We start from the raw sequence: 22,415 nt of genomic DNA, 5'->3' as shown, positions 1-22,415 counted from the left end.
AAAGCCTGTGTAGAGTACAGGCGGGGGTGGGGTGGGGTGGGGTGGAGGGAGATTTGGGACATTGGTGATGGGAATGTTGCACTGGTAATGGGTGGTGTTCTTTACATGACTGAAACACAAACACAATTATGTATGTAATCAAGGTGTTTAAATAAAATATATATAAAAAAATAAAACCATTTTTTTAGCTGGAATGACCCTGGATTTGATTAAATGAAGAAGATTAACTTAAGAACTATAAATAGCAATATTTTTTATCTCCAGTGTCATTCATAAATTTATGATTTGTAAAACAATAAGTGCTTCAATTCATATATTGACATGTTACTTAATTCTTGGGAGAGTATTAATGAAGATCTGGAAGTAAATCTTTAACTGAAAAGTGACTATTAAAATTATAATTGGTTAAATTCTAGCACTTGGGCTTGCTATAGGAAAGTTTTTTTCTAAGTATGCATAAATCATAATTTGATGCATACAGATTCCAAAGTTGAGTAATAAGAGTATGAATGACATGTAATAGATTTGTCTAAGATTATTTCCATAAAGACATAAACTGGAGTTTTACAGAATAAGTTTTGGCAAATTTCTGCCTTCTTTGAACACTTGCCAGTACTATTTCTGGAGTATAAAAAGAAACACAAGAAAAAGATTTAGATATTTCTAAGGGCATTATGCAAATGGATGTTGTTGTTATACCTATTATCAATAATTCCTAAAACATTTCCTTACCACAAGAACTACTAATTTTCATGGGAATAATGAAATCCTTCAGGGTAGTTCCACTGATTCTTTAAAAAACAAACAAGCAAAAAAAAAAAAAAAAACCAAAAAACCCTCCTCGCCAATTACTACCATCTTTGAGGGAAAAAGCATGTCCAAATTTAGCAGTGTTCATTCATTCCTAATGTTTTACATGTTATATCTGGCAAATATTAAGGTAGATTGTCCAACTGAATTTACTCAAGCCTTTCATAGAATAATTCTGATAAAGATTTCCACCGTCAGTTCTGGTCTCTTCTTGTAGTCAACTGATGTCCAGATATCTTACTCGATATTCCTACCATGCTGTCTTTTATGGTTTCATCATGGTCATTACTTCTTTCTTAATTTCCTTTTTTAAATTGCCTCTTCGATGTAATCCTCCTTCTAGTGATCTAATTCAAATGTCTCTTCCCCTGGCATTTCTCTTCCATTGAATCTTTTTCTTCACTGGAATTTCACGTAAATTTGCATATATGGCACTTCAGAAGCTAATATAAAATTCTGTAGACATTGATAATTGTTCCCTTTTAGACTTGCTAGAAAGATGATTTTTCTGGGTTGAATTGTAATGTTTAAAACTTAGTTCTTCAATGTAGTACATATATACAATGAAATACTACATAGTGTTAAGGAATGATGCAATCATGAAATTTGCAACTACATGGATAGAACTGGAAGATACTGTGTTAAATGAAGTAAGCCAGAGAAGGATAAATACAGAATGATATCACTTATACGTTGTGTCTAGAAAATTGCACGAAAAAATGCAATGGTTTAGTGGGAGTTGTCTTGAATACCCTTGGCCCCAGAGTATAGCGAGGAGATAAAAAAGAAATTAAGTGGAAGAGGAGAAACACAAATATGAAAGGATTGGGGGTCAGGGGTCAAGTGGCTGCAGGTACATTGGTAGTGTTAAAAAGGCTAGAACTAAATATCCAAGCCCAAGGCAACAACAATGGAATCAAGAAACCCAAACTTTAACCATCTAAGCTTAAAATGGGTCTGTTATACTGGCAGGCTGGGAGACAAGGGGAGTGGTAAGGAAGGGGGCACATTGGTGGAAGGAGGTGGACTCTGGTGGTGGGATTTGTCCTGATTCACTGTATTTTTGGAACCCAAATATGAAGGACTGTGTAAATCACAATGGTTTCAATAAAATTAAAATTAAAAAAAAAGAATTTGAAAGTTTCAAATTTAAGATCTAATTGAAAAAATATTTTACTAAGTAAGCTCATAAGCAATCTATGAAATATCCAAAAATGCCTTTGTGCATATGTGTGTGTGTGTGTGTGTGTGTGTGTGTGTGTGTGTGTGTGTGTGTGTATGGAAAATGGGTATATGAGGTGACTCACATAGGTGGTGCTGATGATTCTGGCAATGCTCAGAAGTGCTTGAACTAAGGTTGGGAGCATTCAAGGTGTAAACTGTTCTATCTCATTTTGTATCAAATAAAAAATAAAAAAAACATACTAAAGAAAACAGAAAAGTCCTCTTAAGCACTTTAAATTTGCAATAATAGTACTCTTAATAGTATCATTCCCAGACACCTTTCCTAGTTTAACTTTTGAATTTGCCTTCCCTAGTCTCACTTGTTGATGACCAATTACTTTTGCTCTGTTGATAATGATATAAACAGTGATTGTGTGCATGTGTTTTGCATTTCTCTCTTTTTTCTTCATGAGAATATATATACATATACATATATGTACATATATAATAACCATATTATTAGAAATCATGAAATCTCAGTAAATGCTGATTTGAAGGTTTGAGAGACAGCTCAGTGGGCTGGGTGCACAGCAATGCTTAGTCTCCTGAGCACTGCTGGGAATGATCGCTGAGCACAAAACTAGGATGGTCCCAAAACACTGCTGGGTATGACCCCAATCTACTTTCTCTATTACTGATTTGGGGAAAAACAACAACAACAACAACATATTTGAGTACTTCTACCACTTAGGTCCTCTTAAGGTCACAAAAATAGAGTAATTTGGAAGCATGAGATGGAAAAGATTCAGGAAAACTTGTTATTCTTAGCTGAAACTTCTCAAATATGTTCCCCAATAATATCCAGAATGACACTGTGCAGCCCTGGGATTGCTGCCCCATGTTTCTCTGTGCCAGAGCAGATGTCAGCTTGCTCCATACAGCTCTGGTTTTCTTCTTCACAGAAGTTGCCAGAGTACAGTTCAGAACCTGGTTTTCCTTACCCTCATCTTCACATTTCACTGTGAAAACCTTCTCTGCCCATTGTTTTACTGAACACATCTCGGTATTTGTTATACTTAAATTTTTTCCTTTTCTAATTATCCACATTAAGAATGATGAATTAAAACTCTTTCAATTGGAAAATTTCCTAGAAGAGAAATTAACTTCATTTCTCACAAGAGAGGCTCTTGAACTAGATAATGCTTCTGTGAATGGTACACTTTGTCATTTTTGTTTTGTTCTGCGTTTTTTGCTTTTGGGTCACATCTGACTGTGCTCAGGATTTACTCCTGGCTCTGTGCTTAGGGATTACTCCTGGAAGGGCTTAGATGACCATATATGGTGCCAAGGATCAAGTCAGGTATGTGCAAGGCAAGTGCTTTACCCACTGTACTATCTCTCTAGCCTGTATGTAGCATTTTAAATTGGAAGATAATGGTTTTTTTTTGTTCGTTTTTGGTTTTTGAGCCACACCTGCTGATGCTCAGGGATTATTCCTGACTATACACTCAGAAATCGCTCCTGGCTTGAGGGACCATATGGGATGCCAGGGGATTGAACCACGTCCGTCCTAGGCTAGCGCAGGCAAGGCAGATAGATGCCTTACCAGCTTGCATCACCGCTCTGGCCCAGATAATGTTTTTCTACCTTGACTGCTGATTCACTGAAGGTAATAATACTCTTACTGGAATTTCTGGAACTCAGAATCCATCTAAATCTCTCTTCTTCTACTCCCTTTACTCCCCACAACCACCAACATAACTGAACCCTTGACTGTTCACCTCTTTGTTGCATTTGTTTCCCAACAAGTCTTCCTGCAATTCCAGTTAATTATTTTGAGAAAAATGTAAGGGATCTTTTTCAGTCATGGACTGAATCTTACTCTCTAGATTTCAATTCTATGATGGCCCCTCTTTGCCCTGACTTTTGTCACTTTTAGCCTCAGTACACAGTATGTGCTCATTGAATTCAGTCATCAAACTACTAGCATTTTCCAAGATGCACCATGACCTCTGAAAACTGTCTCTATTTTTCTTTTATTTACAAAGAGAATGGCTAGTAATGTTTTATGATTCAGTTTTATTATATTCCTTGATTTTCCTTGGGCAGAAGGCAACCCATTTTTAAGTATATATCCCCAGGACAGAAAAACATTCATTCAAAAGGATGTATGCACACCAGTATTTGTTGCAGCACTTAGTACAATAGCTAAGACTTGAAATCAAACTAGATGTCCAACAACTGATGAGTAGATCAGGAAGATGTGGTCATATATACAGTAAAATACTACATAGCTGTATGAAATGATACAACCATGCAATTTGCAGCAATGTGATGGAACTTAAAGATATCATGTTAATTGAAATAAGCCAGAAAAAGAACAAATACAGAATCTTATATGTGGTATTTAGAATAACTGCATGAAGAAATGCATGGCTTAAATGGGAGTTGTTAAGAACAACTCAGAGTATAAACCCAGAGTATAGTGAGGAGAAGGAAAGAAACTCAGTGGAAGAGGAGGAAAATACGAAAGGATGGGGACCAGGTTCCAAGTCGTCTCAGGTGCATTGATGGTGTTAAAAAGGACAAAACTAAATAGCCATACCCAAGGCAACAACAATGAAATCAAGAGACCCAAACTTTAACATTCTAAGCTTAAAATGGGCCTATTATTTTGGCAGGCTAGGGGGTAAGTAAGGTGGTATAGGATGCACTAGGGGAACACTGGTGAAAGGAGGTCAACACTGGTGGTGGGATTGGCCCTGATTCATTGTATGTCTGAAACCCAATTATGAAGGACTTTGTAAATCTTGATGGTTTCAATAAAATAAATTAAATATAAAAAAAATTTCAGCTTGGTTATATTCCTTGATTTTCCTAAGGCAGAAAGCAACAATTCTATCTCTGTTCTCTCTTGTATGGTTCTAAAGTAATACAATTCTTTTTTTGGGGGGAGGGGGGTTTGGGTCACAGCCGGTGACCCTCACAGGTTACTCCTGACTATGCGCTCAGAAACCGCTCCTGGCTTGGGATATCATATGGTATGCCAAGGATCAAATCCAGCTCCATCCTGGGTCAGTCACATGCAAGGCAATTGCCCTCCTGTTGTGCTATTGCTCTGGCCCCTAAAGTAATGCAATTCTTTTGTTGAATTCTTTTTAAAAAAATATCAAAGATATTTATTATCAAAGATATATACTGAGATTTCCTCACCTTTTTATTTTTGACTCTCTACCTAGTTGTAACACAGAAATACTCAATGTTGTTTGTAAAAATGTGTGGTTACATTAGAACTGGCAACTTCTTAACCTAATTTTTTTTTTTTTGGTTTTATGGGCCACACCCAGTGACACTCAGGGGTTACTCCTGGCTACTCACTCAGAAATTACTCCTGGCTTGGAGGGACCATATGGGACACCCGGGAATAGAACCACAGTCCATCCTAGGTTAGCCTTGTGCAAGGTAAACACTCTACCACTTGTGCCACTGCTCCGGCCCCTTAACCTAATTGTTAAGAGCAAATTGCAAACTACCCTAACATTCTCCAAAGCACCCTGACTGTGTGGATCTCAAACAATGATGCAGTAGACTTTGCAGGAGTAGTAGAACAAGTTAGCTGTCTAGTGAGGCATCATGCTTTCATACCATCTCACTTGAAAGTGCTTGAGAAATCAATGATCATTTTGTGAAATTTTTGTGAAAAACTGAGAAAATTTCTAGGTAGCTGGGGTCTATTTTATTTATTTATTTTTGCTGCACTCACATAAAAGACTAAAAATAAATGAGATGGCTGTGAGGCTACTTCATAATACATTAACAGACTATAGGAAAGATTGTTATACTCTAAAACAACCCCATCTATAATAGCTGTAAGATGACATTCTATAAATCTTATTATGTTTTATTTATTTATTTATTTTGGGGGAACCACACCCGGTGATGCTCGGGGGTTACTCCTGGCTATTCGCTCATGGCTTGGGGGACCATATGGGATGCTGGGGGATTAAACCATGGTTCATCCTATGTCAGCGCATGCAAGACAAATGCCCTACCGATGCGCCACTGCTCTGGCCCCATAATCTTACTATGTTTTATAAATAAAGGGATATTTTATTTTATTTTATTTTTATTTTTGCTTTTTTGGCTACACCCGGTGAAGCTCAGAAATCATTCCTGGCTCGGGGGCCAGATGGGACTCTAAAGGGAATTTAACTGTGGTCTGTCCTAGGTCAGTGTGTGCAAAGCAAAAGCCCTACTGCTGTGCCACTGCTCCGGTCCCATGCTATTTTATAAATTGGAAGTAAATTATTAGAGAGGAATTACATAATTTACAACTCTATGACCCACATTGTGAACTCACTTGTAAAAATAAAGACTATAAAAAGAAAAGAATAGCATAAAATACTTATAAAATGTAGAAGACAAAACTTTAAGAAAACAAACTTTTAATTTTATGGGATAAATAGTATACCAAGAGTCAGTTTCATTTTCAAAGATAAACTCAATAAAATTACTGTTGAGCTCATGACTAGAGGAATATCCTTTCTGGTGTCTCTATAGTCCCCAGAGTTGGTGGTGATCAAAGAAGGAGCTGCTCCTGATGTTCTAAGTATGCAGAACTTTCTATTTTAAAAGTTTAAAATAAAAAACTATTTTTAAAACAAATATATTTGCAAAGACACATTCGATGAGGCTCTTGTGCCTATAAATATATAGCTAGCACTATTCTAAAGAGATCAATACTAAATACAATCATGTCACGCCACGATCAGATACTAAAGTAGGTTATTATAGGAAAAGAAAATCTTAGCTACTTAAGGAGTTCTATTAAAATACGCTTGTGTGACTGGTTAGTAAAAGCTAATGAATGTTATTGATCAAAAGGAGAACACTCCATAAAAACTTTCCAATTTAATCTGGAACAGTGAGTCAAGGAATCTGAGATGGGACAGTATTAGAGTGTTTAAATCCATTATTTCACGTCTGAATCCCCTTTATTACCAATCTCTCCACCAAGTTTTCTCAAGGTCTGCCTTTCTTTTCATCTTTTCTTTTTCTTCTTTCTTTCTTTCTTTCTTTCTTTCTTTCTTTCTTTCTTTCTTTCTTTCTTTCTTTCTTTCTTTCTTTCTTTCTTTCTTTCTTTCTTTCTTTCTTTCTTTCTTCTTTCTTCTTTCTTTCTTTCTTTCTTTCTTTCTTTCTTCTTTCTTCTTTCTTTTTTCTTTCTTTTCTTCCTTCCTTTTTTACCTTTTCTTTTTTTCTTCCTTCCTTTTTTACCTTTTCTTTTTTCCTCCCTTCCTTCCCTTTCCTCCCTCCCTCCCTCCCTCCCTCCCTCCCTCCCTCCCTCCCTCCCTCCCTCCCTCCCTCCCTCCCTTCCTTCCTTCCTTCCTTCCTTCCTTCCTTCCTTCCTTCCTTCCTTCCTTCCTTCCTTCCTTCCTTCCTTCCCTCTTTCTTTCCCTCCTCCTGGGCACTAATATCTTTGATCACAAGATGCTATTGTCTGATAAGGAGACCAGTTCTAAGTTGCAATGACTTAGAAGCAACTCACAGTTGTACCAAAAATGCACAGGGTCATATATTTTACTGTGCAAAAGCTAATTGTAAACATGATTTTAAAAATACTAGTACTGTGTAACTAATTCTATGTAGTATAAATTTTAAAATTGCATCTGAAAAATTTGTAAATTAGTAAAATTTGTAAAAAGCTGCCAACTTTGATTTTTCAAAATCAAAATCAGAAAATCTTATTCCAAGAAAAAAGATTTAGGAAAATGTATTTACATCTTATAATTATGATGTTTTTACTGGGCCAGAGCAATAGCACAGTGGCAAGGTATTTGCCTTGCATGTAGCCAACCTGAGACAGAACCGGTTTGGGTTCCTGGCATCCCATATCGGGTGTGGCTCAACCCCCCCCCCCCCCCAAAATGTTTTACTTTTACTTCTGGAATCAAAGGCATTAACTTGAAAGACGCTGTAAGTCAATAAGACACAGTTACTGATGTAAAAAGTTGCATGTTTATTTTGATATATGTCCCCAAATAGCATAAAGTGAAATTTGACCAAAAACTCTAATGTTTTTTTATCTTTTAAAATCTTTTTATCCAGACAAAAGAAAATTATCGCCTCTGATTTTTCTCAAGTAGACTGTTGTGGGTTGACAACTCTGGAGTCTTCTTAGAATGGGGAGGGACAACTTCTACTTTCTTCTACAGGCACAGCAACCCACAGCCACACCCAACAAACAGCTCAGCTCTATGACAGAACTCAAAAAATATGAGCAGCTGAGTCTTCCCAGGTGGGTCCAGTTTATGGGCTGAAAACTCTGGGATATTCTCAGAATGGCTAACTCCTTCCACACCACCTGCCAGCGCCAGGAAACTCAGTAGCCCTGCCCACACACAAACCATCTTCCTGGCAGAAAAATGACCCAGCTCAACTCCTAAGCTCCAAAAGGAAATGATGGCTGCCATCTCTTCTCAGGTAAATTGGTCTAGGCTGAAAACCTTGGGGCCTTTTGAGAATGAGGACGGGCAGATTTCCCTTCTGCCTGAAGTCACAGAAGCTCACAGCCACACCTGAAACCTGACAGAAAAGACCAGCTCCACAACTTATATTTATAAAACTGCCAAGCTCCTCTCAGAATCTACAGGTTTTGGATCATGTGGCCTCACAAAACCTTAAAATGTCAAGTAGCATCAGCTAAGTAGGATCATAGCAAATTTGATGGGAAGTTGTATAGGTGACAAAAAAGCTCAGAGAGACTCAACAGTAACACAGATGGTTCAACAAGCCCCAACCACAGTCCAGTAAATATTTAGACAATGGCTTTAACAATACCATTGAGAAATATAATAGTTCTTACAAATTCAGTTTTATTGATTTAAGTTTTGATATTTACATTTGTCTTAGTGTTGTATTTTCTTTTACTAAAGTTTTTTTTAATAATTTTATTGCCACTTATTTGTAACAAGCCATATAAAATAAATTATTTTGTGCATGCAAGGGGCACAGACTTAGTGGGGTGTGGGAAACTGGGAACAATGGTATAAGGAATGTTACTTTGGTGGTGGGATTGGTGTTGTGACATTGAATGCCAGAAACAAATGTATTATGAACAACTTTGTAAATCATTGTGTTTAAATAAAGTAATTAAAAAATAAAATCTTTCTATGCAGTGTGATGTTGCATTGTGTTCCTTATGTACAGCATTGTGGTGACCATACACAGTGACCACTAAGATGGCAGGTTTTGGAACAGCCAGATCTGTGAGTGAATACTTCATCTGACCATGAATTAGTTACATAATTTGTAATTTAAAGTCTCCTGAGCTTGTTTCTTTATCTGTAAAACAAAAATACACAGTAATACAATTCTACATCCAATAAGTAATAGTAATTGCTAAATAGAAAAAAAATAAAATTTCAGTATTGATTAAGTTAATATGTATAAATACTTATAGCATTTAGTAAGCACTTGATAAATAAAAATTCCTTTTATTTTCATGGTTTTGGTTCTTTTTGTTTGTTTTTGGAGGAGGATCACACCTTGAAATGCTCAGGGCATATTCCTGACTCTGGACTCAGGAATTACTCCTGGCAGCACTCTAGGGGATGATATGAGGTACCCAGGATTGAACTTGGGTGAGATGCATGCAAGGCAATACCAATCTATTTTTGCTGCTTTAAATATAGGTTGTCTCTCTTCAACTTGGTTTATGTTCGTGACTGTAATGCATAAATGTATTTACACTGCCCTGATACACAGCAATGACTGGTTGACTTGATTTCTCATTTGCTACTAGCAAGCATGCCAACATTTCATTCTGAGAAGGTGCTGCAGTGTGGCATAAGCTTTGGCAGGGTGGAAACAAAATTTTCACCAAAGAGCAATCTGATGATAAATCTTGAGCATTTAAAGCAGAAAAAGCATTTAAAGAAGAAATAAAGTTTTCTGTTACATGTTTAAAAAAACTTCAGTAATTCATGTTAGAAAAATACGGAGGCAAAAAAAAGAAAAAAGAAAAATACAGAAATAATAAGTTATTGAAATAGTACAGAAATTTTCTAATTTCTAAGGTTTTTGAAAGAATATCATATCACCATCTACCAATGTGTTTAAAAGTTTTTAAATACAAACTGTTTATTAATTTTTGTTTTCAGGCCACACATGGAAGTGCTCAGAGGTTACTCCTAGCTCTGCACTCAGAAATTACTCCTAGCAGGCTTGGGGGACCATAGGGTATGCTGGGGATAGAACTAGGGTCAGCCACATGCAAGATGAACACCCTCCCATTTTGCCATTGTTCTAGCCCTATTTAAGAATTTTTAGAAAAAATATTGGCACATAGGTTTACATGACTTATGTTTTATGAATTTTTTAATTATGAGCTCATGTTTATATGAATTGTTTTATTATGCTCATCTGAATTCATATGAACTTAAGTTTTATTGTGTTCATATGTATTCATATAAACTTATGTTTATATAAATTATGTTTTATTATGAACTTACATTTTATGTTTACTTAACTCTGATGCCATGGGTGTGGGGAAACAGCTCAAAGGGCTACTGTACAAGCCTGACATGCATGATGCCCTGAATTTGATTTCCTGCACAGTTCACTGCACACCCACATCACCGGTGGGTGTAATCTTGGTAGTTTTCAGCAAAAGCTGAGCAAAGAACAAACAGCTAAGTTAGCACTACTGAACTGAAAATCAGCAGCAGTGGGCCCATTTGGAAGACACCTCTCCACTCCTCCCAACCCAATAAGTATCTTTTTTTTTTTAAGTGAATCAAGGTAGTTTTTATTGAAACCTATTTACAGAATGAGAGGGGAGAGGGAGGGAGAAGTGTGTTTTCAAGAGGTAACACGGGCTTATCTGGAATGGAAATGGCAAGCTTTCCTGCCTTCCTTGCTAGCTTGTTCATCAGGATAAGCAAGTGAGATACATGTTCAATGGAGAACCTGGGCTTGAAAAGCAAGCCCACAATAAATCTCTTAAGTTTCAACTCTAAAGGATCAGAAAAACAAACAAACAAACAAACAAAAGAAAAACAAAAACCAAAGGAAGGGTGAAGGGAGGAATGTCATAATTGCTCAAATCTAACCCTTGATAAACTTTTCAAAACAGAAGCTTGGGGAGCCAAAGAGATAATATAATGGGAGAGATGTCTGCCTTTGTTTTGACATTAGAGTTTGTGTGTAGTGGGGTACTTTCTCCCAATAATGACAGATTAAACTTAAAAATTAAATTTTTTTTAAAGTTCATATTTTAATCCAAATCCTTCTAATCTAGTTAGTATGTCTTCTTGTTTGGTTATACTCACCCTCTTTTGGGCATACGCTTTTCCACACATTGAACTTGAAAGGCACAATACCATGGGCCCAGAATGATAGAACAGTTGAAGGGTGTTTGCCTTGCACATTTCTTTCTTTTTTCTTTTTTTCTTTTTCTTTTTTTGGTTTTCGAGTCATACCTCGTAGCGCTCAGGGGTTACTCCTGGCTCTACGCTCAAAAATCGCTCCTGGCAGTTTCAGGGCAGCATATGGGACGCCGGGACTTGAACCACCGACCTTCTGCATGCAAGTCAGATCTTTACCTTCATGCTATATCTCCGGTCCCACCTTGCACACTTCTGACCCGGTATGAACCTAGGTCCAATCCCTGGTATCCCATGTGGTCCCCTGAGCCTGCCAGGAGTGGTTTCTGAGTGCAGAGACAGGAATAACCCCTGAGTGCCATCGGGTATGGCCACAAACAAACAAACAAACAAAGGCACAATACCAAATTCAGAAAGTATCAGTGGGAATGAACAAATGCAATGATTTAGATAGCAAATCTGATCCTAGTACTAGGATGGGGAGATGTGCTTGTAGATTAGGAAGAATAGTTATAGTACAGCACACCCATAAGGCAGGGCCTAAAGATATCAAGTTTAGTAAAGAATACAAGTCACCTCAAAATATCACACTGGGCTTTTTGAAAAGATGCCTGTAAGACAGGTGGCACAACTATACTCTTTAAGGAGACAAAACGGAAAGTGACTGCATCTCTTTTTGGGGAACATCACCTAAGAACACCAACATTACGGCTACCAGCCAAAGCACATGATGAAAATGCAGCAGAGACTGTACAAACAATGCTCTTACAGCATCTCTGCCCACATGAAAACATCTCTCTTCTGAAACAACTGACCTTCCATGTAGTTTTCACCACATATAGGGAGTAACCAGTTAGTTTTCAATATATTAGTACCAATATATTTGCTGTTAATGTGACCACCTTCTTCTAGGCTCCTGTCCAATAAGAACTACATTTGGACTAGAAGGACAAGGATGTTCACAATTTATACTATACATTTTACACTAAGGGAAAAATATTATTAATAGTAATTCAATTATTTTCTACTTCTCTTTACTAAAAATTTAATGCAGTTCTTCCTCAATAATATAGACTCTATAAAGGCAGTCAGTAGCTGCCTCAAAAAAGTGGGTTTACCTAGAATCTGTGCAAAAACCAAGATCTCTAATTACAGAAAAATGATTATGACAACCGTGACTGAGTAGAACTTTTCCATCTAGAGAGTCCTTGGGGTTGGAATTGGACAATTAACATGCCCAGAGCCTATAGTTAGTCTTATGGCAGTATGCTTCATGGATAGAAATACTCTGTTTCTTTTAGGCCAAAAGTATTTCCTTTCTAGATATCCCAATTTTAACTATACTTATGCAAAAAAACAAACCAAAACAAAAAAACAAACCAAAACACACACACACACACACAAAAAAAAAAACCCCAACAAAAACTGCCACACATGCCCTTCTTAAATTTTATTTATATCTTCCAAATAAGGGTTCCTGCCTTTTTCATAAAACCTTAAAACATGAATCACTTTGTTTTATCTCATATTTTTATGTCTTTCTACAAATTGAGAAAAGAAAACAACGTGGAGAGGGCCTATAGGATAAGTGGTCTCAGGTGCATTGAGTGGAAAAAAAAAAGAAAAAAGATAAGAACTTAATACCCAAGCCAAAGTCAAAGACAATAGAATCAAGAGAACCAAACTATAACATCCTAAACCCAAAATGGTCTTGTTACACTGGTAGACCAGCGGGCTAAGGGAGGAGATCTGGGATGCATGCTGGGAACTTTGGTGGAGGGAGGTCAACACTGATGTTGGGAATGGCCCTAATTCACTGTCACTATATGCCTGAAAGACAACTATGAACGGCTTGTAATTCACAATGGTCTCAAAAAATGTGTTTAACAAAACATCTAGCAAAGCAAATGGTTTAGCAAAGAATCTAAAAATGTCAAAGCAAAGCATTTGACTGCTTGGGATAACTTTAACTCCTGAGATATTAACATTGTGCTACTGTAGTAGGGGCAGTAGGAGAACTTTTTATGTTTCTGAAATTAAAAGAATATTAAGGTGACATTAAAATGTAAAGGATGAGAGAACAGGAAGGATATTTATTAATAATCTACACTTAAAATAAATATCTTATTTTACATTTTTTACAGTTATTAGTACAGTGTCCTCTCCTATGACAAAACTGTTCTTAGATACTATTTAAAACAAAATACCCTCATTTTACTAACAGGGAATCTGTTCAGCTAAAGTATTTCTCTAAATTGCTATGACTAAGGTAGAAGTGTCCATACTTAGAAAGTAGACCTGTATCTTTCCAACTGTTTCTCCATATATCCAGCCACACAGGTTGAAGATATGACTAATGGCCAGAGTCCCAGGTCACTGATTTGTTTACTTTACAATGTTATTTCTTCTCTATAAGTATAGTTTAATGAAAGAAACAGACACATGGAAAAAGGATTTCAATAAGGGGCAATAAAATAAACTCATTCATTACTAACAAACCGCCAAAGTCACTGTCACTTATGGATAAGGAAAAATGAATTGGAAATGTGCAAAATGTAGTTTACTATTAGTTTAGTCCCAGGGAAAACTCATTCTGCATATCTTCTATTAGTATATTTTTAGCCTATGATGTGGGTAGGCAACTAGTTATTTCCATCCCCACCTTAGTCATGAGTGTGACCATCTTGTTTCCAGGCTCAATGTGCTTTTGCTTCCACTCATTAGTAAGTACTAAAGTTGGAATTAATTTGCCATGACAAGAAGTTTTCATTTTAGAACCGAGGAAGGGATGAGTAAGTCATTTTATCTGTCTTCTTTGGAAACTTAAATTACCAACAATTTTCTTTTAATCGATCTTACCAACTAATATTATTTCAAATTTTATTCCAAGTTGAGCAAGAGTACCAAAAAAAAAAAAAGTTATTTTTAAACCACAAGCCTGGTTTCCATCAAACTAGAAGTTTAATAATATAAATTTGTTAAGGGTAATAAAAAACCATCTTATTTCCAATATAAAATAAAGTTAGAGTTTATGAAAGGGAATAAAAACCAGGGCCACTATAAGAAATGTCAAGACAAATTCTTCAACTCTTGAATGTAGAGGATGTGCTACAGCCATTCAATTAGCAAACTACTTTCACCAAATTACCCATAAACACTGCTAACTAGTCAGTGAAATAATACTTCACCAAAAAAGTACATACATTAGAAACAGACACCAAATCAACTCACTACAAAAATAAGTATATTTTAGTAATTTTAGTAATATAACCAAATTCACTGATAATTTTCAACAGAGCTGCGTCTTATGCTTACACTATAAAAGGGAAATATTTGTTTCTCTTTAAGACATAATACTTAAGCAATTTACTTTTGCTGGCATATGTTGTGACAAGTTTTTGTACTAAGTCCAAATTATTAAAAAATAGATATGATGCCTACATTTAGGATATACAGATATACAGCTGGATGAATCAGTGATTTGTATTTAACAATTTTTTCCTAAGAAATGGTAGAAATGGTAGTGTTTTATGAGAGTAAAGTTTAATCATTTTGATTTTCTACTAATTTACTATAACTCATTTTTATAGACAAAAAGTAGTAAAATGTATTATCAATAAGATGCCTATTTATTACTATTTCTTAGTGAATATGCACTAACTTAATTGCTCTGCTAGTAAACTGTCAAATATTTTCCTGATCAAAAAAAATTTTTATCTATGATCTCATAAAAAGATTCTTATCTGAGGTTAAGTACCTAGACAGAGATTATAAAGTAAAGGCAGGCAACCCGCTAACATGAAATAGATAGTCCTGTTTTCACTACCTGTCATCTGCCAAGCTAAAGTAAACCAAAAATATTCTATGTTGTTATGATTATTTGGAAGCTAGTATAAATAAAAGTAAATGGTAACATAAATAAGGATATTTTAACTAAGACATGTTATCCTTTTATGTAATTTTTATGTTTGTACAAAGATTTTGTATTAGATTAGGAAATAAAGAGACTCATAGTAATTCAAGAAAAGGACAGAGACTGTGAAAGAAACAAATATTTCCCTTTATTGGATTATATTACATCTACTCATGGGACATTCAAAATAACTGAAGTTCTCAATTGGAGGGCCTATAAATAGTGCCATTTAACTGAAATCAGTCAGCAAATAGCAGCATAAACTTGAAGAGTTACTCATGTAATTTCACAACAACTCAGTAGACTTTAACAGCAGATTCAGAATTATCAACATTTAAGAATCAGGACAGTCATGTTCAAAATTATTTGATCAGTATTGAGTTTGCCTTACTCCTTTGCCAGCTGCACACTGTTAGGTTTTGCTCCAATAGGTATTCCATATTTGTGTAAAGTATTCATCAACGTCTCCTTCATATCTTCATTGTAGGAATCAAAATCAAACACATTCCTAACCACAGTAGAGAGACCTTCAGTGGGGTATTTCTGTTAAAAAAACAAATCTCGTATTATCAACATGAAAAAATACAAAACCATTGATAGAGCAAAAATGGCCAGATGAAGCTGAACATTTAATACCTTTATCAAAGAACTGGATGGAGCCTCCAAGCCAACAAAACTCATCAGTACTCAGGGAGCATGTGATGCTGGGGATCTAACCAGGTTGGCAGTATTCTAGGTGTGTGCCTTAATTCTTGTTCTATCTCTTTGGCCCCTTGATGTTGTTTTTAAATAAGATGAAGAATGCATTGCAACTGGTCACAAAAATTTTATTTCCATGTACAAATATAGAACTTTTTTCAATGTTTATAGCTATGTTAATAATGATAGTCCTTGTCTGTTTTCTATTACAAGCATTTTAATTTTGTTTTATTTTTTGTCTGTTTGTTTTGGCTACACCTGGCAATATTCAGGGCTTACTCATAGCTATGTACTCAGCGTCATTCCTGGAGGGCATGGGAAATCGTATGGGGTGCAGGGGACCAAACTCAGGTCAGCCATATACAACACAAAGGCTCTTCCTACCAATTGTACTATCACTCCTTCCTTCTTCCCTCTCTTCTTTATCCCCCACTTTTTTTAAAGAAGAAAACCATCAAAGATATATTTAAAAATGGGACCCCAGACTCTGGAAACAACCAAGATGCCCTCCAACAGATGAATGGCTAAAAAATTGTGGTATATATACACAATGGAATAGTATGCAGCTGTCAGGAGAGATGAAGTCATGAAATTTTCCTATACAGATAGACATGGAATCTATTACGCTGAGTGAAATAAGTCAGTGGGAGAGAGATAAACACAGAATAGTCTCACTCATCTACGGGTTTTAAAAAATTAAAGATATTATTGTAATAATGTCCAGAGACAACAGAGATGAGGGCTGGAAAGACCAGCTCACAATACGAAGCTCACCACAAAGAGTGGTGAGTGCAGTTAAGGAAATAACTACACTAACAACTATCATGACAATCTTGAAGAGTGAAAGAAGTAGAATGCCTGTCTCGAATACAGGCTAGGATGGGGAAGAGGAGTAGAGGGCTTTGGTGGTGGGAAATGTTGCACTGGTGAAGGTACATTGTATTTGAAACCCAACTATAATCATGGTGCTTAAGTTTTTTTTTGTTTTTTGTTTTGCTTTTTTGGGCCGCACCTGGGTTACTCCTGCTATGTGCTCAGAAATCACTACTGGCTTGGGGGACCATATGGGGCACCAGGGGATCAAACTGCAGTCCATCCTAGATTAGTGCATGCAAGGCAAATGCCCTACCACTTGTGTCACCACTCCGGCCCCAAATAAATTTTTTATATAAAAATGTCACTGAGAGGATTTTCAGCTGGCGCGGGCTGGCTCCTGGCAGACCTCCGTACGTGCCAGGGCCTCTTGGCCCGGCCTAGGGTAGGGGGGGCCCAGACCTGGGTTACCCGACCCCCCTCTCCCCCTTTCCTCCGGATCTCCAGGTGGGTTCTTGGGAGGACCTGATGGGGCACCCTGGGTTTTCCCCACTCCCAGGCCGGCTCCAGACATTGGCCTAGGGTGGGGCTTGAAATCCTGTCCTTGGGGCCTGGGAGGGCCTTCCTCCCTTCCTGGAGCAGGATTTTCAGCTGGCACGGGCTGGCTCCTGGCAGACCTCCATACGTGCCAGGGGCCTCTTGGCCCGGCCTAGGGTAGGGGGGCCCGGACCTGGGTCACCCGACCCCCCTCTTCCCCTTTCCTCCGGATCTCCAGGTGGGTTCTTGGGAGGACCTGATGGGGCACCCTGGGTTTCCCCCACTCCCAGGCCAGCTCCAGAGATTGGCTTAGGGGGTGGAGTTTGATCTGGGGGGTGGCAGATAGCTACTCAGTTATACTCAGGCTGTTACTGGCAATTTCATACCAGTCTACATGTTGCAAACCACGCAAACATATACTCCTCCCACCATCAGTACCCCAGATTTACCCTTCTTAACTTCAGTAACACACAGTTCTAATCTCAGACCAAAGACATACAGTGGATCTAACAATCCCAGAACTATTTAGAAGGACATAAATTGAACACATATTGAACACATATATCTTTTGAATATTTTATGTGTATTTTCTTTAACAGCTGTAACTCTCTATATATTCTTCTACCATGATGTTTCTATCCACTTTTCATCTTGTCTCTTCTTTGTAAGCTGTTCAGTAAGGATTGTTGGTGGAACTGTCCCTCAGTTTCTATCCACTTTTCATCTTGTCTCTTCTTTGTAAGCTGTTCAGTAAGAATTGTTGGTGGAACTGTCCCTCAGTTTAATGCCTATGATTGAACTATGTCATGGAAATTGCTGGTCTTGTTCCTATTGCCTCCAGATGGGCCGATAATGCTTCATGGCATTGATCCTTGTTTGTATAGACACATTAAAATGGGAAAACACTATACATACAGATAAGTTCTTATCTAATAAATCTCAGTACAATGTACCTTACACCCTGAACATTGATATAATGACCTGGCACAGGCCTCAGAAGAATGGGCATCCTCCATTCACGCCGGAACCAGGCAAGCTATCTATGAAACATCCAAGGTCTTTTATAGCAACAGCTGGAAGAAGTCCTCTACCAGGAAAGACACTACCAAGGGTCTGACATCAACCTCCTAAAAAGAGACTTCCGTTTACACTGAGAAGACTTGACAACAATGACCTGCTCTACAGGACATGGTTCTCTCTAGTGCCCCTTAAGTGTGAGGTGAAACGAGAGGATGCTCTACACCATCCTGACTGCAATATGGGATATGCAGACTCCAGGATCTTTAATACAGAAGCATGATACCAACAACAGAGACTATGTGAGGAATGGAGGTGTATTGCCACTACAGACGATGACTTGGATTGGACAAACTAGTTTGCCTGGAGCCTAGAATCAGTCCTGTGCCAGGAAACTTCAGGGGTAGGGTTTCCTTGTATTTAGACCATAATTTTTCTTTCCATGTCCCTTATATTTTGGTGGGCCTATGCAAACAAATGCCACTCTAACACCATTTTTTACTATGTTCCCTTGACTCCAATCCTTAAGAAAAACAACAACCCACTAAAACTTTTGAGGTTAACTTAAACTAGTAAGTATGTGCATGGAACTAGATAAATGTACTTTGCCCTCAATGTTTAAGGAGTTACATAAGTCTAATGTCTTTAGATTATATTGTGTGCTGCTAAGAAATAGTATGTACTACAACTGGGGATTTGATGGACAAAGTAATTGTATTGTACATGGGTTCAGTTTTGTTTTTCTTAATGCTCTTTGGCTGAAATTTCAAGGCTGGGATATCATCGATGGGACTACCGAGAATTCTGTTTATGGGTGATTGTGCTTCCACTGTAACTTTACCCTGTCTTCTTTCTTTGCATCTTTGTTGTCATAATTAAAATAAAAAAAATGTCACTGAAAGTTGCCAGGAAAGTGTTCCAGAAAGTGCTGTTTGTAAAGCATTCATTATTTGGATAATCATATTAATATCTTCCATATTTAAAACCATAAAATATAGTCTGTAAGGCTGGAGTTGAAGAGGGGGGAGAGAGAAAATTGAATACAAAAGAAACAATGAGCCTTAATTTCCCAGAAGGCTCAGGCAGACATGTGAAGGGGAAAAAAGAGGGAAAAAAAAAAGGGATAGAGATAATAAAACTGAACATGAGCTATTTAGTGTGAATCTTGTATGCAATCATATCCCATAGCAACTGTCTTTGTCTTGGAACCAGAAATGCTCAAGGACTACTCCTGGTTTTGTCTTCAGGGATCACTCCTTGTGGTGCTCAAGAAATTATATGGGATACCTGAGATCAAATCTGGGTTTACCACATGTAAGGTACCCTTACATGACAGTACTATCTCTCTACCTCAGTTTGTTTGTTTTGGGAAGCACCCAGTGACACTCAGGGGTCACTCCTAGCTATGCGCTCAGAAATTGCTCCTGGCTGGGGAATCGAACCGTGGTCCATCCTAGGCTAATGTGGGCAAGGCAGATGCCTTACCGCTTGTGCCACTGCTCAGCCCCTCTGGTCTCAGTTTTAAAATAAATTGTTTTCATCCAGAAACCACATGCTTGTGGCATTGTCAAACAGTAACAAAGCTTCATTACAGTCTCATGCTCTTGTTTCACCCCCATCCCCTAGTTCTCTACCCAAATTTCCTAGATTCCTGGTCATGAACCAAATGTAAGATGTTCCTTGGTGTCCAGATAGTATATATACATTACAAACATGCCATATCATACCATAAAATCAGTATTACATCTATAGATACTGAATGCCATGCTATGAAATAAGTAATCTAAGTAGGGGAGATGACTTCCTCAAAGTCTTTATGCCCAGGCATGTATGTACCATACCTGTAAATGCTTGACTATGTTGACAATTTCTCTGGTAGAATAAGGATAGTTAATTATTCCTTGATCTGCTAAGCTTCTCAGCTCTCCAAAGGCAGCCACAAGCTTCTGAAGAATCGGCTCTGGAACATTTGGTCCATATTGTCTGAGCATCTCCAGCTCCGACTGAGGTTTGGGATTATCAACTGCATGGCAGCCAAAAATATCACCTATGGAGGAAAAAAATTCATTTTAGTGCCACAGGAAACAGGGAATGATTGTTTAAAGAGCCAACTTCTATTTTTAAATGTAGAGAACTATATAGAAAGCCTACCAAGATACGATGGTGTAGAGGAGAAATCAGAGGATTAAAGCTATAGAAAAGAAAATTCGGTGATATATAGCTTATTTCTGTTTAAAAAAAAAAACTAGTGAAAGGATTGAAGTTGGAAGACTGTATGACTGAAACTCAATTACAAATATTTTTGTAACCTTGTATTTCACAGTGATTCAATAGAAAGAAGAAATTCTAATTCTGTAATACTTGAAGCTGTAGGATCCATTTCTCCCAGAGGGTCAGTCAGTATTCTCTCCAGGTGCTCAGACTAAGTTACTTCTGAAAAGTGTTATTTTAGAGTGGGGAATTAAGGGCCAATCAAGTCCATGTGCACCTTGAGAGAAAACATGGCTATTACTCAGGAAGGTAGATTTAAAAAAAATTTTGTACCATATCTGGCAGTGCTCACAGGCTACTATAAGCTTGGCACTGTTTGGTGATGGTGGTAGGAATTACTCCACGTGTGCTCCCAAGACCATGTAGTAAGTGAGGGTAAAAGCTGGGTCTCCCACATGCAAAGCATGCACTTCAGTTCTTTGGCTTCAATATAATTTTCTATTGTTTTGGGCTGTGGTGCTCAGGACTTACTTCTGGCTCTGCACTCAGGGATCATTACTGGCAGAGTCATGATACCATATGAGGTGCCATAGATTACACCTTGGTTATCTATATACAAGGCAAGACCCAACTCACTGTACTATTGCTCCACCCCCAATATAAACTTGTTTTTTGGTTTTGGGCCACATCCTGCAATGCTCAGGGGTTACTCCTGGCCCTGCCCTCAGGAATTTCTCCTGGCAGTGCTTGGGGACCATATGAGATGCTGGGGATCAAACCCAGACTGGCTGTATGAAAGGCTAGTGCTTTGCTTTACTTACTGTACTTTTGCTCCAGCCCCAATATAAATTATTTTAAATTAAGAGCAATGAAGATCCTAGATGAAGAAAAACTCTTAACTTTTCTCAGTTCTTCACCCTTTCCTACTCAAAGAAATAATCACTAGCCTCTATTTATGACATAGAAGGATGTAGTTCAGGAGATTATCATTCAGAGGTAAATTTAACAGTGAACATGTCCTCTCTATGCGAGAAACATGTCTTTTCTATGCTCAGAGTAAAACTGAAAGATCCCCCAACTTGCTCTACAAGAGCTCTTCCTCTTTTACTCTATCCCTTATATCAGGGGTCCTTAAACTTTTTAAACAGGGGGCCAGTTCACTGTCCCTCAGACCATTGGAGGGTCTGACTATAGTAAAAACAAAACTTATGAAAGAATTCTTATGCACACTGCCATATATCTTATTTTGCAATGAAGAAACAAAACAGATACAAATACAGTATGTGGCCCGTGGGCCATAGTTTGAGGACCACTGCAAATAGATAAACTAAATCTAAAAGATCTGTCCTATTTTTCTTCAGAATTCACTGCCATGTTCATTGATATATAGGTTTTTTCCAAAAAACATATATACCATTAAATTAATTATTTTTGTTCACCTGCCTGTTATGATTTTGATTACTTTCCCAGATCGAGAAGAACCTAGAGGAGTGAGTGTTTTATTCTCCCCTCTGTTTACTATCAAATAGAACCCCACCAAGAAGTATTCTGGTATAAAGGCCAAAGAAAGAAGTCTGCCAGTTTGCAGACTCCCTAGAGTCACTCAGTGTTAAGAACTGGAAGTATGCATTCTTTCTTTTTTTTTTTTTTTTTTTTTTTTTTTTGGGTTTTTGGGCCACACCCGGTGACGCTCAGGGGTTACTCCTGGCTATGTGCTCAGAAGTCGCTCCTGGCTTGGGGGACCATATGGGACACCGGGGGATCGAACCGCGGTCCGTCCAAGGCTAGCGCAGGTAAGGCAGGCACCTTACTTCTAGCGCCACCGCCCGGCCCCATGAACTGGAAGTATGCATTCTTTCATCATGCAA

At 37.7% G+C, this 22,415-nt stretch overlaps 1 protein-coding gene across 1 annotated transcript in view; it reads right to left on the bottom strand.

Annotated features, from left to right (window-relative positions):
* The window catches only part of VWA8 (von Willebrand factor A domain containing 8), a 381,934-nt gene that overhangs the window by 159,917 nt on the left and 199,602 nt on the right, over nucleotides 1-22,415 (bottom strand). The window contains exons 25-26 of the mRNA XM_049778742.1: nucleotides 20,178-20,383; nucleotides 15,662-15,813 (exon numbers count right to left, since the gene is read on the bottom strand). Coding sequence (XP_049634699.1) covers nucleotides 15,662-15,813; nucleotides 20,178-20,383 — 358 coding nt within the window. The remainder of the gene's footprint in view (nucleotides 1-15,661; nucleotides 15,814-20,177; nucleotides 20,384-22,415) is intronic.

This window comes from Suncus etruscus, chromosome 8 (assembly GCF_024139225.1).
Source record: "Suncus etruscus isolate mSunEtr1 chromosome 8, mSunEtr1.pri.cur, whole genome shotgun sequence".
NCBI lineage: Eukaryota > Metazoa > Chordata > Mammalia > Eulipotyphla > Soricidae > Suncus > Suncus etruscus.
The sequence above is the reverse complement of the archived record's forward strand: the minus strand, read 5'-3'. Positions and strand labels throughout refer to the sequence as shown.